The 18,024-nt window shown below is 35.8% G+C and overlaps 1 protein-coding gene across 1 annotated transcript in view; it reads left to right on the top strand.

The window, feature by feature from the left end:
• Positions 1–244: 244 nt before the first annotated feature.
• CPT4 (Undecaprenyl pyrophosphate synthetase family protein) overlaps positions 245–18,024 on the top strand; it is a 71,028-nt gene continuing 53,248 nt past the window's right edge. The window contains exon 1 of the mRNA XM_089826338.1: positions 245–1,382. Coding sequence (XP_089682464.1) covers positions 738–1,382 — 645 coding nt within the window. The 5' untranslated portion in view covers positions 245–737. The remainder of the gene's footprint in view (positions 1,383–18,024) is intronic.

Below are 18,024 nucleotides of genomic sequence, written 5' to 3'. Positions count from 1 at the left end.
TCTTATTGAGGATCACAAAATTTGATTCTAATTGGTGATGGAAAAAAAATTAAATTTAATATATATTGAACTAGAAAGTATTACATTAAAAAAATATTAATTTTTCAGAATAATCAAACTATAAAAAACTTAAACAACATATACTAAAATCTTCCACCCAAAAAACGAGAGCGAAGAAAAAAAAAACAAAAACGACGCTACACTTCACAACATTATAAGATGAACATAGATATTACCGGTTTTCAATGTCAAACATTAAATTTACTATTTTATGATTTCGATCCTACATTTGGGTCTCCTGGACGATCCTCAACCGCGAATCCAGAAGTTTTTTTCGGGGGCGGAAATAGATCAAAAGAGTGCAACTTTAATCATAGCACGGAGGGATCATAAATATGCATCAGGCCATTTTTGTTTGTTTGAATGGAATTATCCAACTTGCTGGGTGAGGTCAGTATGGGTTCAAGAGTAGACACCCATTTTTGTTCGATAAGCATGAACAAACATTACTCGCTAACCCAGCTGGTCGTTTTCAAAACTTCTTTTAACTTAGAAGTCTACAATCTATGAGCTATCAGAGGTAGTAAGGGCATTCCATTACGATCATGGTTTGGCTGCAACAATTCAGAATTCAGGGGCCAAGTTTTGCTAAATTCGTTTAAGTCTTATAGTTTCACTATGCAGTCAATCTCTTGAATCCTCTAATCTGTTTTCTATAGAAATATAATCAGATTACAATGGGTTTACATGGTACTGTTCCACTGGCATATGGTTTCGACTGCTTAGAACAAGTTCAGCTCCCTGGATCGTTTGCTTCAGTTCAGTTATTCTATGGCTACTCGGTTAATAGTATTTTTGCCAAACGTAGCTCAGTATCATGCACTCAATTTAATATATCATTCAAATCAAAGAAGTCAGTGTGTTGGAATTCAACTCGGTCAAGTAAGCCTTGTTCTCCAGGGCCGAGATGTCAAATTCACCCTATGATTGCCCGCAAGGGAAAAATGATGTTGCAAGATTTTCATCATTGTTTCCATATTAGTGGGGTGGAAAGGAGGAGACTTATAACCGCCCGTGCTTCCGTAGCAGAGTCTTCGATAAAAGATCTGGACAATGAAGAAATTCCACTAGAAAGTGGCAAAGAGGATAATGCTAATGACCACCCTTTGCCATATGGATTAAATCCATATTTAATGCCAAAACATGTAGCGATTATAATGGATGGAAACTCTCGGTGGGCTGAGCAGAGAGGGTTGCCATCTACTGAAGGGCACGGAGCAGGTAGGACAACACTCACCGAAGTTGTCAAACTATCCTGCAAATGGGGCATCAAAATTCTCACTGTATTTGCCTTTTCAACGGATAATTGGCGTCGACCAAAGGTAAGCTAGATGTCTTGACGCGAACAAACATGTTCATTGCCCCTGCGAGAAGTTTTTTAAGAGACAAAGTAATTAGCAATGTTTCTTTACTGTTTGGTATAGATTATAACAGTGTTTGTGAAGTAGGATATGAAAGAGGGAAACGTGGAACGCGACGAAACTGAGAAATGGGTTTTTAAGGGTTTAGTACATGTGAAATACTTTAGGGTTTCTTATGCATTATTAAATTTTAATTATTGTTTTTGAGAAATAATTCATTCAACTTTCTGCAAATATGCTCATATATCGTTTACGGATTCAAGAATTAAATCTTTATACTTTCCCAATATTGATTATTGTTTTCCAAACAGATGAAGGGGCAGAAACATATATACATATATTTTAACAGTGGAGTCTGATCTTATGCAACGTCCCCAACTGCGACTATACTCGGTTTACTCTAATAAAATTCCCAACTAGGGTTTTTACTGCCTCAGAAATGATGATTTTGTAATGTTCCCTACTAAGGAGGCTATCCATTCCCAATGATTCGAATACAGCAGTATCCATTTAAATTATATTAAATTAATAAATAATTAATGATTAATAATACATTTACATACTTAAGGCCCAACTTCTCTCCTAAACATCAACCCTAAGGAGAGTCAAGATTTACTTGTCATAGAGCAGCTTGGACACCAAACTACAAGTAGGCTCTCTTAAGGCATTGAGATTGTGTGTTCAGACCCATCTCAGGTCTTTCCCCTGAAACCATTGGAAATACAAATCCTTTCCCATTTTGGAACTTAACTACTTTCTGAGGATTTACTCCGTCTCTTATCATTACCACCAACTTATCATCTTAAAGGGCTATTCGAAGTGATTAAGAAATGGTTAGAGTATGCTAGTATCTCTTGTATTATGGAATGTATGTAACAGTAGCAATGTATAATATTCTACTTCCTCACAAATGAGAGAGCAATCATGCATTATATCAGTATATAAGTATGTTGGTTGCCTTATAGCAGTTTTAATTGCTGCTTATATTCAGATATTTATCTCTTATTCCATTTGATTAAATATATTATTCTCTCCTCTCACACCTGGATTCTTATGGATTAAAAGAAGAGATAAATTTCCAATTGCATTCTATATTGACCCTTCTTCCCCCTTTTATCTTTTGTGAGGAGGAGTCATAGCACTTTACCATGTTTGCCCTTTTCAAAGGTTACACCCACCTTTTGGAAGGGTCACAACCCTTCATCACTGCTGCCCCTTTGGGTGTAATATCTTTGTCATAAAATTAATTATTAATCAAACTTTTGTTAATGGGCCGATTGATTTAGTATATCTCGGACCCATTTTTGTTTTAGTTTCTATTGGTAAGCGTTGCCATCAGCTATCTTTGTACACCCTTGGAAAGGTTTTTTCCTAACGGGTATCTAAGCACAGCTTGTAGGTAGTTGTAGGTATGTGATTTGGGATTATATCTTTGTATTGTGAATTTTCGTTGGGATTCTTTGTTGTTCGTGATTTCGGAAGTAAAAGACCTTCCCTATCTGGCTATTTCTGTTTCGGTGGGATTCAACCCTCACCCTATTTCATCGCTTGTAATACTTCGCTCAGATTTGGCGAATCAAAGTGCCATCTTTTGGCAAATATTAATTGAAGGATTATTTGTCTTCAATCTCCATTCTTGTTTGGCTTTGTCTGATGAATTCGGGTTTATGATTTATGGTTGCATGATTGAGCATTTTGCCTTCTATTCGTACACCATCCACTTCCCTCAACAATTGCAACATTACACTCACTGTACAGATTTTGCATTTTCTGTGGCTTCACCATACATACTGTATGGCTTGGACAACTCCACAACTGTACGACTGCTCTAATCCCATCGTATGGCCTTACACTATAGGGACATCCCTTATCCCACCATACGACCTTACATTGTACGATCACCCCTCATCCTCACCGTATGACCACTGCTCCATCAACCCGTACAACCATCTATATTTCACCATAAGGACAACAATTACTTCTCTCCACAACATGTACGACCCTCACATAGCTACCATACAACCTCCAAGCATCTACCGTACGGCCCAAGCAGTCAGTACATCACCCTTGTTTAACCGTCTTCCTCACCCAAGTTATTTTGTACATTTAGTGTGACGCAGTGCACACGTTTGTGTGGAGTTAATCAGATTGCGGGATCATTACAGTGGTATCAAAGCTTTAATGAGAGGTTATAGTTGGAAGAGAAGAAGATCCCATTCGGTTGATAGAATGGTGGCAGAACCAAAACCCATGGTTGCCGAACTTGTAGCGCTACTAAGAGAACTTGTGAGGAATCAGACATATATCAATGATACTTAGGGACTCATGGAAGAAATTCTCAAGAAATTGGTAGACAATAAAGTATTTGGTGAACAAAACGGTCACAACGTGGATTCGACATTAGGTAAAGCAAACCCTCATCCAGCACGCTCATGACCTTCCATGCTGTCGTTTCCCCCAAGGACGGAGGCACCACATGGATGGAAGCAGCCAACCTTTGAGGAAGTTCAAGAACAGTTGAGGGAAGACTGGAAGAATGTGAATTTTGAGGAATGAGATATCCTTACAAAGACTACATAGATTTGAGAATGAGATATTCGGGAGGCGGAAACTGAGGATATTTTAACGATGATTTCAGAAGGAAGTTGAGTAAGTAAATTATTCTCCATTTGACGAATCCGGATCCATATCTATGCAAGTGTGGGTAATGAAGGCCAATACTTACTTCCAGCTTAATCCTATGCCAGAAGAAGAAACAATTAAATTTGCGGCCATACACTTGGATGGAGTAGCGCATGAATGGTGGCATCACAACACCATCACATTGGGGCATGACGAAATAAATACCTATGCGGAATTCACTGAGAGATTGATAGATCAATTTAATGGTAAAGATCCAAAACTTAATTTCAAAGAATTGGCACAACTGAAGCAAATTGGATTGGTTGACCAGTACATTAAAGAATTTCAGAAACTCTCTATTTTGGTCATGGACATTTTCGGAAAAAGATGGATAGTGCTTTTCATGGATGGACTGATAGAACCATTGAAGGGTTGGGTAAAAGGGTTCAATCCTGCCACCATGTCGAAGGCCATCAAGAAGGCTCGGAGTATGGCATCATCATCAACGTCATTTTCTTGAGGGTACTCACATTCGAAACCACTGATGTTTCTGAGGGACAAAGATAATAAACCTCTGCCAAAGAAGCCGTTGTTGGACGAAGCCACCAGACAGGAGCTCCGAAGGAAGAAACTATGTTTCAACTGCAAGGGACCGAGGGAACTTGGGCACAGATGCCTTAGGAAAGGAGAAATTCACTACATTGAAGTCATGTCCAACGATGAGGACAAATAGGAAGGTCTACCCTCTGAAGACAACCATCCCCACGAGGACACTAAAATGGTTAGTTTGAATCGTACGGAGAGAATTGTAGCATTGGTACAACGCGGAGGAACTACCACCCTTAGCTGGGAGCCCGAGGTGCACGGTGTTTCATGTATGGGGAGGAACTATCAACCTATACCAGAATAGAAGTGGGAAAGTATCTCGATGGACTTTTTTACTGAGCTCCCTAAGGTGAACGGGAAGGAGTGTATCTTCATGGTAGTTGACAGACTGACGAACTATGCACATATCTTTGCCATTCCCTCAGACTTTCAGGCCGCATAGGTAGCCAATCTATTTTTTAGAGAAGTCTTTCATCTAGACGGGTTACCCTAAAACATTGTTAGTGATCGGGATGGACAATTTATTAGTATCTTTTGGATAGAGTTGTTTCGGTTGGCAGGAACATAATTGTTGCCAAGTACTAGTTACCACCCTCAGACAGATGGACAAATGGAGATTGTGAACAAGTGGTTAGAAGGCTACCTTCAGAACTACTTTTTGACACAACAATTGGCGTGGGTCAAATCGATGCACCTCGAGGAATATTGTTACAGTACCACTTAACACATGTCCATCGGAGTGACACCCTTCAAAGCACTATACAAGTATGAACCCCTTTCATTCATTGACATAGTATTGGGTGATAGTTGCGCACCAAGGGCGAGGGACTGGCTTTAGGAGGGACAGGACATTCTGAGATGCTTGAAGGAAAACTTACAAAGGGTGTAGAATTAACAAAAGATGCATGTCGACAAACATTGAATTGAGAGAAGTTTTGAAGTGGGCGACTTGGTCTATCTCAGACTTTAGCCATACTGATAGTCGTCATTGAAAAAAAAGGGGAAAGAATAACTAAAGCTATGATTTTATGGCCCTTATTATGTAGTTTGCCGCATTGGAGAAGTTGCCCATGAGCCGGAACTTCTAGAGGGGAGCCGTATTCATAACGTTTTTCATGTCTCCTGCCTTAAGAAAGCTGTGGGATGGAACATCACGGTAGCTGCAGACCTTTCGCTGCTCAATGAAGAAGGGAAGCTCATATTGAAACCGATCGAGATCATCGAAGTACGTGAGAAGACCTTGCGGAACTGTACAGTAAAGAAATATTTGGTACGTTGGAAACACTTGCTGTTGGACGATTGGATGTGGGAAGGTGAGCACATTCTACAACATCTGACATCGCATTTGCTTGAGGACAAACAAAATTTGGGATGGGAGGACTGTAATATCCCCGTCATAAGATAAATTATTAATCAAACTTTTCTTAATGGGCCAATTGATTTAGTATATCTTGGACCCATTTTTGTTTTAGTTTCTGTTGGTAAGTGTTGCTGTCAGCTATCTTTGTACACCCTCGGAAAGGTTTTTTCCCGATGGGTATTTAAGCATGGCTTTTAGGTAGTTGTAAGTATGCGATTTTGGATTATTTCTTTGTACTGCGAATTTTTGTTGGGATTTTCTATTGTTCGCTATTTTGAAAGTGAAAGGCCTTCTCTATCTGGCTATTCCGGTTTCGGTGGGATTCAACTCTCACCCTATTTTGCTGCTTGTAATACTTCTCTCGAATCTGGCAAATCAGAGCACCATCTTTTGGCAAATATTAATTGAAGGATTATTTGTGTTCAATCTCCATTCTTGTTTGGCTTTATCTGATGAATTGGGGTTTATGAATTATGGTTGCATGACTGAGCATTTCCTCCATTTGTACACCATTCGCTTCCCTCAACAACTGTTACATTACACTCACTGTATAGACTTTGCATTTTCTATGGCTTCACCATACATATCGTATGGCTTGGACAACTCAACAATTGTACGATTGCTCTAATCCCATCATACAACGTTACACTATACAAACATCCCTCATCCCACTGTATGGCCTTACACCGTACGGTCACCCCTCATCCTCATTGTACGACCACTACTCCATCAGATCGTACGACCACTGCTCCATCAACCTGTACATCCATCTGTATTCCACCGTATGGACAACAGTTACTTCTATCCACAACACGTACGACCCTCACATAGCTACTGTACAACCTCCAAGCATCTACTGTACGGCCCAAGTAGTTTGTACATCACCCTTGTTCAACTGTCCTCCTCACCCAGGTTATTTTGTACATCCATTGTGACCCAGTGCACATGTTTGTGTGGAGTTAACCAGATTACAGGATCATTACATTGGGAGTCTCTTCTTTTTCTTCCATTTATCCTTCCTCAATTCTTATGCTCCCTTTGTGCAGATTAGAATTGTCTTAATATCTCAGAACAAAACTTACTATGATTAACTTTCTTATGATTATCCCTTCTTCCATGTGTTCAATAACTTTCGCTTCTATTTATATTTTCATGATGGGAGAGTCCCAACCTTTCATTATTACAATCTTTCAAGAGAGTCACAACCTTTCATAACTACAATCTTTTGGAAGAGTCACATCCCTTCATCAATTCTTCCCATAGTCATTTTTTTCCACTACTCCTTACTTCCCAAGCTTCTTTTCAAATCAAATGAAATTCTTTCTTTTTGTTGTCTTGCATTTTGTCACCACAAAATGTTAGTAACAGCACGAAACTTTTTTCAAGCTAGTTTTGCGTTTCTCTAAGCTTGAATTTGATATTTAATTGTTTAATGTTGATCGATTGATCAATTTCAATTCAAATATCAAATTGTTTTGCCGAAGGCCTTCTTCAAGTGTTTTTCGTTTTGCTTTCTGTCGAGCCTTTGATTGATTTTTTAAGCCTTCATCGGCCGTTCTTTGCTTTTGAGTTTGCGTTTGCTTGTTTTAGTCTTTTGGTTTTGCTTATGTCATGCCTTTTGTTTTTCCCTTCAATTCGGTCTAACTTAGAGGTCATTTGGAGTTGTCAATCAAGAGTTATGTCCGTTTTAGTGTCTCAAAAGTGGACATTTAGGTGCAACAGCATGAATTAAAAATATGATGTTATATTTTCAAATTGACATTCACTTTTTGAAAAATATAACATTATATTCACTTCTTGTTATGTTTTTAAGTTACTTTTACTTTAAATTTATAACTTAAAGTGACTATAGTGCACTTTATGTTATAATTTTAAGTTGAGTTACTTTTTAATTTTTCACTTAAAGTAACTATATAACTATATAGTTTCATTTTAATTTTTGATTTTAAAAATCAAATGCTTATTTAAATGTTATTTTAAAATGATGTTTATGTATTATATTTCATAATATGATAAATAAATATTGTTTATAACCCATTTTGTAACATTTTTATAATTTGAAGTGAATTAAATAACTTAGTCTTCATAAGTGGACATTTTATATGTAAATGCATGAAAAATCCATCAAAAGTGGACTTTTTACATGCCATTGCATATAAAGTTTACTTTGATGGACCTTTTTGATGTCATTATATCAAAAGTTCATCATAAGTGGACCTTTCTGATGCTATGACATGAAAAGTGAAGTTTTCGTGTCTTTGCATCTATAAAGTGAGATGTAACTTAAAATATGCAAGTGACCCAAAAAGGTCCGATTTTGATGACTTGCATGTTTTAAAACATGTTATGCATCCAAAAAGGTTTACTTGGATGCATATTTTAAAACATGCTATTGATCCCAAAAGGTCCGATTTAACTTGTTGCATGTTTTAAAATATGCTATGCATCCAAAAAAATCCGATTTTCAAAGGAAAGCATGCATTTGGCCTCCAAGAACCCGATTTTGCTTATAACTTGAAATTTACTTAGTGGATTTGCATGAAATCTTCTCTATTGAAGACATTTTTCCTTGGCAATGATCTTCTTTGCATCAAGAATGTATTTAACATGCTGAAAATTGTTTTTGGCCCTCAATCCTAGGGCACGTTTTTGAAGAAAACTCCAAATACCTCCATTTTTGCTCATAACTTGAGTTTTTTTCAATGGATTTGCATGAGATTTGTTCCATTTGAAACCTTTTTTGATGGCAATGAGTTTCCTTGCTTCTAAAATGGATTCATTTAACTCAAAAACGTTTTTGAAACTTTCATAATGGATCACGTTTTTGAAGAAATTTGCAAAACAAATCCATTTTTAATGCATGTTTTTCCTCCCAACCAAATCTATTTGGCATCTTTTGGGGATTACATTGCATTGTAATTCATGTTTTGAGGTTTAATGATCAAAACATTTTGATTTTACAACATGAGAAAAAACGTTTTTTACCAAAAATTTCTTGCAAGCATGAACCTTCAAAAATATTGGATATTGGAGTGTTTTTAGGGCACGTTATGGCATCTTCTAACAAGAATCCCTTGTTTGCTGCCCTCTCCCATTCAAATTTGCAAAGTTGGAAAAGGTCTTACCATTTTTGAAGAATTTTTCAAACATTGGGGCATCTTTTTCCTTCATATTTGACACTTAATCTTCATGTAAGTGGACTTCTTTCTCCTTGCTATTTAATTCACGCTTATCTTGCTGATTTTATGCATGAAATTACTTGATGGTTGCCATTTGTGAAACTCTTTGCCATGGAAAGTGCATTTTTCCTTTAAATATGAAGTTTTTATTCATTTTCATGTTTTTGGTTCTTTCCCAAGTTCCAAATTCGAATTTAAGTGTTGAAGTGCATTGTATCTTGACATGTTTGAGTCTTTTACCAAAGGTATGTGTTTGTTTGTGCTTGTTTGTGTGCTTTGTTCTTGCTTGTCAGTTTTCTCCACTTTGGAGAAGTTACAAGTTCTTTCCCAAGAACTTGTTTTTACTTCACTTCATGCAAAAACATCATCACATTTCACTTCCATTTTCCATATCACAACATATCGCATTTCATTCGACAAATGCGATTACATGTTTTTCATCTCATTCACCATCCGCACATGCATGTAATCCCATTTTCATTCTCGCCTCTCCATATGCATTCATGCCTCCGTGAGCAAATATATGTTTTTCCACTTCTCATGTCATTACATGCTTTGCATCTCTTCCATTTGCACTTACATGTAAAAGCTCGTCCACCATCCACATTCGCATGTCATTTCACTTTTCATTCCTCATTACATGTAATCCATTTTCTGTGCAATGACATTTTGAAAGCGCAAGTCTTTTAGAAATCAGCAATCTCCATTTGCACCCATTCCAATGCACGAAGCACTTTATGTCAAAAAAAAGAAAGAAAAAAGGTAAAGGTGCTGATATAAAGTTGTTTCGAGTTTACATCTGGATCATCAAGAAGGTTTTAGAAGTGTCAGAGAATCTAGTTTGTGCTGATCTACAAAGGAGAATTGATGACAACTTGAGTGAGAAAAGCTAGATCACATCAAGTTTCCACATGACAATGGACAATTCATCAAAGTTAGAGGTTATAAAAAGACGCAATGCCGTGGTTATCAAGGTGAATGTAGCGGTACAAAGCATAGGAACTTCCGATCTTGTGATCCTCCAGGATTGCATCGTCAAGTACAAGGCCCTTTATGATTGTTTCTTTATCTTTTGTCTTCATCTTTCATGTTTGTAGTTGGAGAGGATGCATTGCATGAAGATGTGTAATTACATGTAATGTGAGTTACATGGATATGTAAAGGATGTAATGCGAGTTGCATGTAACCCTATATTTTCTCTTTTAGTTAGACTAGGTCAAAGTTGGTTGAGTTGCTCCCACTTTTTCCTCCACTTTTTTCTCGACTCTTGTGCCTATATAAAGGATTGCCCCCTCATTTTAAAATCATCATTATCTTTTTACGCAAGAGAGCTCTGGAGAAATTGTGCCAACAGAACTTTATTTGTGTTAGCTTTATTTTGAGAGAAAGTGAATACAAAAGAGCATTTGAGACTTAACTTTGATTAAGCGAGATTGTTATTTGTGTGAATTGTAAGCTTTGTCTATAATTCATCCAAGTTGTCTTTGATTCATGTTATCTTGTGTTATTGGTAATTGTAGAGAAAAGAGTTAAGAAATAATTGAAGCTAGAGCTTTGACCGGGAGCAATTGTGGAAGTGTATAACTAGAAGCTTTGTCTGTAGCTTATACTTCTCTCTTAATTCACAAAATAGTTAAGTTATTTTTACTTTTAGGAGTCTTTGTGCCCTAATTGTAAAGCTTTTCATATAGAAATACAATCGGACTTAGAGCCAAACCAATACATTTTTAGCTAGCCTTTGAGTTAGTGAAAGTTTATCGGTATCACTGTTTCCAGCTTTTGATAGAAGTGTAGTTAGAGATTCACCCTGCCCATTACTCGCTCCATGAGTAAGTGGATTCTTTCTTGAAAGATAAGAAGAAAGGATATTGGTAACACCCATTTTATAAAAATCTCTTGACTTCTTGCTTACCTTGAGTTGATGCAAGGAACGGTGAGAAGGGGGAGCCTTCCCTTTAAGGTAGGAGAGACTCTGTCTCACACGTTCTGGCTGGTCATCCTATTTTGTGATTGGATTTTTACCCAAAATTGTCGATTGCAAAATATCCACTCAACACTTTTATATCTTATGTTCGGGGAAGTCAGATTTTTTCATTTCATGCCTTCTGACCATTCATTAAATTTAATGGAATTTTGATCTATGTTAACCTAGGTTTCCGGGACGGATCTTTTTTCTTGGAGCAGGGGACAGTAGGGGATGGCAGTAGGGACATCTATATAAAAAGTAGGGAAAATTTAAAATATACAAGGAAATTTTAAATATTCATATAAGAACATGGATAACGCATGCTTATATAAATTATAGAACCTTAACATATAATGTTTGTGTTAAATAATTTAACTTTAGAGTTCACATGAGAGTGGAAATCAAACAAATTATCAAAATTGAAACATTTTTTATGGGACAGCTAAGGAAAAGGTTTTCGAACGTTTTCGAGTTTTCGGGACGGGGGGACATGGGGACGGGGTCAATTTTTGCTGGAAATGTGTCCTCGGGTAACATAGATTTTAATCATGGTTACTGGGAGACCCATCTCCCCCTTAAAAGTCGCGTCTCGGAGACTGAGACGCGTCTCAAAGACTTTTCGCGTCTCCGGAGACTTAAAAAAAGGTTGGAGACTTCACGACGAAGTCTCTTGAAGTCTCCCGGTCTCCTAATCCAAAAAGTGAAGGCTCCCCGAAGTCTCCTGGTAAAATATAAATGTAAAATATAATATTAAATAATTTTATATATTTTAGCCCTCATTTTAATGTTTTTAATACAAAAATTAAGACCACCGACAATTTAAATGATTAAATCATTTAAAATATTTTATTTAATAAATTAATAACTTTAAAAACATTAGAAAACTTTTTTAAAATTATTTTTATTCAACACTTTAAATGATTAAATCATTTAAAATATTTTTGGAGAGTGATGATTTTTTGGAGAGCATGATAGCTGAAGACCTTGAGATGGATGATCACAACCTTGTGGAATAGATGATAGTACCATTGACATACTAATACTAGATATATTTCTGTTTTTTGTTTATTGTACAAAGTGTTCATTTTTGTTTGCATTTCGGCAATTCAGCTTTAAACTATACTTTTTTGAATTTAAAATTTGAATATGTAATGATAATCTCAGCGATTATCAATCTGATATGATGGTGATCATATGCAATATTTGAAAAACAAATGTCTATGAGATACAATATTGTGATCATGTGAGTTTTGAAATCTTTGACTCTGAGTCTATTTTAATTTTTAATGTGACATTACTATTATTATTTACTTTAGTCTTACAGTATTACTATTTTCAAATTTTGTATTTACTTTTAGTATTAGACTTTCTAAACTATTAAATTTTTTTTTTTTTTAAATTGCCGTCTCCAAGTATCCCCGCCTCCTATTTGAAAAATTGCCGTACCAGTACCAGTACCGGTACCGGAGACCTCGAAGTCTCCCCATCTCCCGGTGACCTTGATTTTAATTATATTTCAACTTCATTCTTTCATATTTTAGTAGATAAATAATTTATGTTTGTATATATTAATATTACTATTTATTATTAAATCCTATTTCAGAAAAGGGACATCATAGTCCACCTTTCTCCAAAATTGCTTGTCCTCAAGCAGTGCCAATTTATACAATTCTTTCATCATGAGTAACTCCTGCTATGTACTTTGATTTAATTAATGCATTACAAGGTTTGCAATTTAAGACAAGTTTCTCTCATCCTCTAGAGAAATGAACCAAGACCATCTTTGTAATTGTATCAAAACTGATTTGGAATTCACCAACCTTGCTAATATTTTGATATCATTGGTTTACTCTAGTTATACACTTGAGAATACAAAATATACACATAAATGCATGAAGACACAAAGAACACACATAAATGTATGAAAACATGGATCATATACAAAGTATACACACAATAAACACATTTTGCTATTCCTTCTCATTGACTAGAATGATTCCTTGTTTCAACTTTTACCCTGTAGGATGGCAGATAAGAGCTTTGATGCCATGCATAATGTCCCCAGTTGGGACTTTACTTGATCTAACCTAAAATTCCCAACTAGGGTTTGAATTGCATTTGGAAATTGTTAATCATAGTAGCTTCGGTCAGATATTAGGGTGATTGATATGAATATATATATATATATATATATATATATATATATATATATATAAATTGCTATGCTCAAGAATCATCATAAATCTTCAAAGTTACTTGAATTGAAACTCAGTGACAAGTATACTGAAATCTGCATTTGCAGATTCTAAACATATTTCATCTTCTCTTGCCATATATCGTGCAATGTTCATTGGTGACTGCATACAACAGATCAAGTAATGATCATATTTCATTTATATTATGAATTGAGCAATGATCCGATACTGTGCACAGCAGTATATTGTGCAATGATTAAATGTAATATAGCAGATCGGTGGCTTTCAGCATTTGGTTATTGTGTTATTACTTTATGCATCCTTTTGTATTTAATTATGTTGTTTGGTAAAGAACCATGCCATTAACAGACACCTTCATGGCATGTCTCTGCATTCATATATAAATAAGAAGTGCTTCAACATCACACCAATAATATACTTTCACATGGTATCAGGGCAAAGCCTGGGTGTTCAATTCAATAAAAACTAATAAATATTGGTGAACTCTTTATTGAAGGATTATCTTGGAACAGGAAAAGGAAGCGTAGAGGTATCAATTGTTTTTATGGAATAATCTTCATTGCACATCCTTGCTTGAGAATTTGTCATGAGTGATCATAGGAGTCTTGTGGTTGATAGCATGCTCATTATGTGCTAAAAAGATCTTTGCGCACAGTAGTATCTAACCCCATCAATACAATTGGGATGTGAGGTGTCATGATTCGGAGTCACTGTTAGCATGCATCTGCTCAAAGAATTTGATTATGGGATTCTGTATGTGAGCTTCATTTTGGCAAGTGCGGTCCTTCATTTTTGTATTGAATCTCATATCCATAAGTTGAAGTGGAGCCATACCACTGTGGATTGTAAGGGGAAACTGATGCCTTTGTCAGTGTGTGAGGTCTGGAAGAAGGTTGTTGAGGATCTGGTACAACCTTTGAAGCATTCCTGGGAAATAATTCTCTGATTTGCATGAGTATATTGGAGCCAATTTTCTGTGGCCTTTGGTCCTGTGTGTGAAGGTCCTCCAGCCTCCTGTACATGACTGCTTTCTGGGCATGGGGAATAATCATTCCCATCGCTTTTACCTTGGCATAAGTTTGGAGGTGGGTACAAGCAGAAAGGAATAGATGAAACTTATAGTCACTGTTGTCAGGTATTGCAACCCACTTAGCAGATTATTATATGTATTTTCTAAGCAAGTACAATGCATAACAATCTGGTTTTAAGAAGGAAAACATGGCTGAGAGGAGGTGACTTATAGGGTGACTTATAGCTGCTTGTGCTTGATCATATAACCACACTCAAGTAAAATGTGAATCAGAAATCACCAGCAATAGTTTTTACTGCAGGAAGCATAGTAAATGTTTGAGCCTTATAATTACTGAGTTGGATTATAAATATTGGAAAGACATGCATTTACTGGGATGATTCTGAAAGATTGCAGAAGCCTTACAGCTGAGGTTGAGTCTGGATATATCTCTATGATGATCATTGTAAGTATTGATCCAAAGTGGTGTAAGTCATATTTCTGAAATAAATATAGTTTCTATGAAGTGGAGGATCAGTATTATCTGTTTACGCCACACATTTATCTTTCCCCAATATTAATATAGCAATACCTATTCAAGAGAACGGGAGTGCCATTGAAGGGTCACTATTGTACATTATTAGGCAATCATTATCAAGCATCTAAGAGTACATTGGTGCTTGAACAAATGGAGATGCCCTGACAAGGATATTACAAGTAGATAGACTGGCTGAGAAAAATATTATGTTCTTGATTTCTGGCAAACCAAGCTTTCTTTATGTGTTGACATGAAAGCACGTTGGCAGAAACTTCAAATGGTTAATTATTAATATTCCAAATGATTGAAAATATTGAAAAGTTAGGGCCCGTTTGGTTGCTGACATAGGAATTGGGAATTAGAGTTGACAATGGGAATGGGAATGGGAATTAGCAATTGCAATTCCAGTCCCGTTTGGTTCACCTGAACTTTGATTGAGAATATGTTAATCCTGTGTTTGGTTGTACAAAACTGGAATTGGAATAAGGTTAAGTTTATATTTTTTGAATTTTTTTTGTTTTAATTTTTTATTATTTTTTGGTTAATGCGACTCTGGTATCTAAGAAAAGGTCATCCTACAAATTTGCATGTAACTTCAAAATTCTATGTAACTTTCACTTGATCAAGAAGTTGAACCCTATCTTCTAACATGCAAATAAAATGAATTATATATTTTTATAATTAGTCAGAGTAGGTTAAGTAGATTATGTAATGTCCCTTTTTTGACAGGTCTATGAGTTGATGGAGTTAGCTCAACATAGCGACCCTCGTGAGTTGACAGGGTGTTTTGGGGGTCCTAGCTGTAGATTTACTATTTTTAGCAGGTCTATTTTTGGCAGTTGCTAATTTTGGCAGTGCAATGGGTGGCTTAGGCAGCTGGTCGTCACCTGCAGTGAATTAAGTTAATAATTGCATGAGCTCTTTTTTATTATTAAGTTGCATTATTATAATAATGACATTAAGTGTATTTCTAAAAAGTGTTGAGTTCTTTTGGGAAGCTTCCACAATTTTTGAAGTGGAGTTTTTTAGGAAACTTTGGGCCAACGAAAGATTATAAATGAGAGCTCATTTCATGGGGGAAAACACGCTTGAATATATATTTGCTTTTTGTGCATTTGTGGCTTTTTCCTGATTTCTGAATTGTATGCCCTTGCTGATGTATAAGGGTTAAGTCTGAGAATTTCTTGGCAATTGTGTTGAAGTATACGATTGGCCAACATTCTCCTACTGTATCTTCTGAAGGTTGGCATTTCAAATTGTTGTTGTTGTATAGCAATTCAGTAATTTCTCCTGCTTTTGTTGGCTGTGGCTAAGGAGAGGACTCAATTTGGTTGGTTAACTGCATTGATTTGGTATTCAACGAATTTTTGTAAGGGCACAAATTGTGATTTCATTAGCGGAAGTCTCCAATCTATCAACAAATCATCCCAGAATTGGAAATGCATCTGCATATTGGAGGTCATGTGTGTAGAAAGGGGAAGGCAATGAGTGTGGGAGAGTTGTGGTTGAACAAGGCCAATAAAATTACTGTCGTTAGGAATATTGAGCATTTCATAGGGATTGCGGCTGAATTACTGGGGCAAGGCGTTAGCACCATACAAGTCGACAATCTGATATGTAATTGTGGGAGCCTTCTTGGAGTTTGGACACTCATTTGCTAGTGGTCTTCATATCCTGTGGGAGCCGTTAATTATCTTGGATGCTGCAACTGCAATTCAGGGATATTGTGGATGCAAGCAAACACCACTCATACCGCCAGGTTCAAATACATATGTAATGATTTTGGAATTCAATAAAATGCAATCTTGATTCAAGTCTGGTGAATGTTCGTTATATCTTTTAGTGGGGAATTTAAAAGCGTTGTTTTTGTTTGAAAAGTTGAAGTGTATATATATATATAGTGTGCATTTCAAAATATTTATCTTATCCAAATGTAATTATCTAAAATTGTAATTTGTTAAAAGTTAAAAACCCTAACTTGTTCCAATTGGGACGTTGATAAAAGCGACTTTGACTTTTTTTTTCCTTTTTGTTTCTTTTTTGACTTTTCTTGTTTTTTGTTTTATATATATATATATATAATATAATATATATCCATTGAATTAATATAACATATATCCATTGAATATTGAAAAAGAAACAAAAAATGAGAAAAGTCAAAGTTGCTTTTATTAGCATCCCAATTGGAACAAGGAAGGGTTATATATATATATATCCATTGAATATTGAAAAAGAAACAAAAAACAAGAAAAGTCAAGTTGCGTTTATCATCATCCCAGTTGAAACAAGGAAGGGTTTTTATAGATTACAATTTTAGATGATTACATTTGGATAAGATAAATATTTTGAAATGCACAGGTCTATAAAAAGTAAAGATCGAATAATTAGAAATATCTACACGAATAAGTAAACTATACGAAAGAAAGTACCCAACTTCATGTTCATCGTCTTTTACCAATTAAAATTATCCAATAACTTGGTCGGCCCAGATGAGGTGAAGATCCCAAATGTTTCAAAATGATTATATAGACTAAACCTTGCAGATATAATCCCAATATGAAAAATTAAACATTTTCCTTCATAAAAACAGAGCATTCGAAATTGGTACAAATATGTCTTCACTGGTGGGTAGTGCTTATAGACAAGAAAATAGTAAAGTAACAATAAATCAGTTTGGACACCAAATTAATAAGGAAGATGTTCAAAGTAGCCGCAGTTTTGGTGGTAATATGAGCTTCAATAGCATTAATGGTGTGAAAAGTACTCTAAGCAAAACATAACCAAGGCCTCACCACCAAAACTTTGCACGTTGGGAGGCCATAAATACCGTATTAGAGAAAGATAAATACTTGTCTCAGAGACACTTAAAATGATACTCACATAACTATGGACTCGAAAAAAGTATTAATTTTCGAAAAGTCAGATTGAGAATAGAAATAGGCAATTCCAATAACAAGTATTTTTGAGAATGGACAAATGCTCATTTTGGGCTCAAAAAGGGAATACACATTCCTATTCCCTATTCCAATTCTGTGCACAAAACAAAGAATTAGAAACAATTTCTAAAGTTCAATTCCTATTTCCGTTGAATTGCAGCAACCAAATGG

Source organism: Cupressus sempervirens, chromosome 4, assembly GCF_028749045.1.
Source record: "Cupressus sempervirens isolate cs-2001-9-10 chromosome 4, ASM2874904v1, whole genome shotgun sequence".
NCBI lineage: Eukaryota > Viridiplantae > Streptophyta > Pinopsida > Cupressales > Cupressaceae > Cupressus > Cupressus sempervirens.
Note: the sequence above shows the minus strand (reverse complement) of the source record. Positions and strands in the feature narration are given on the sequence as shown.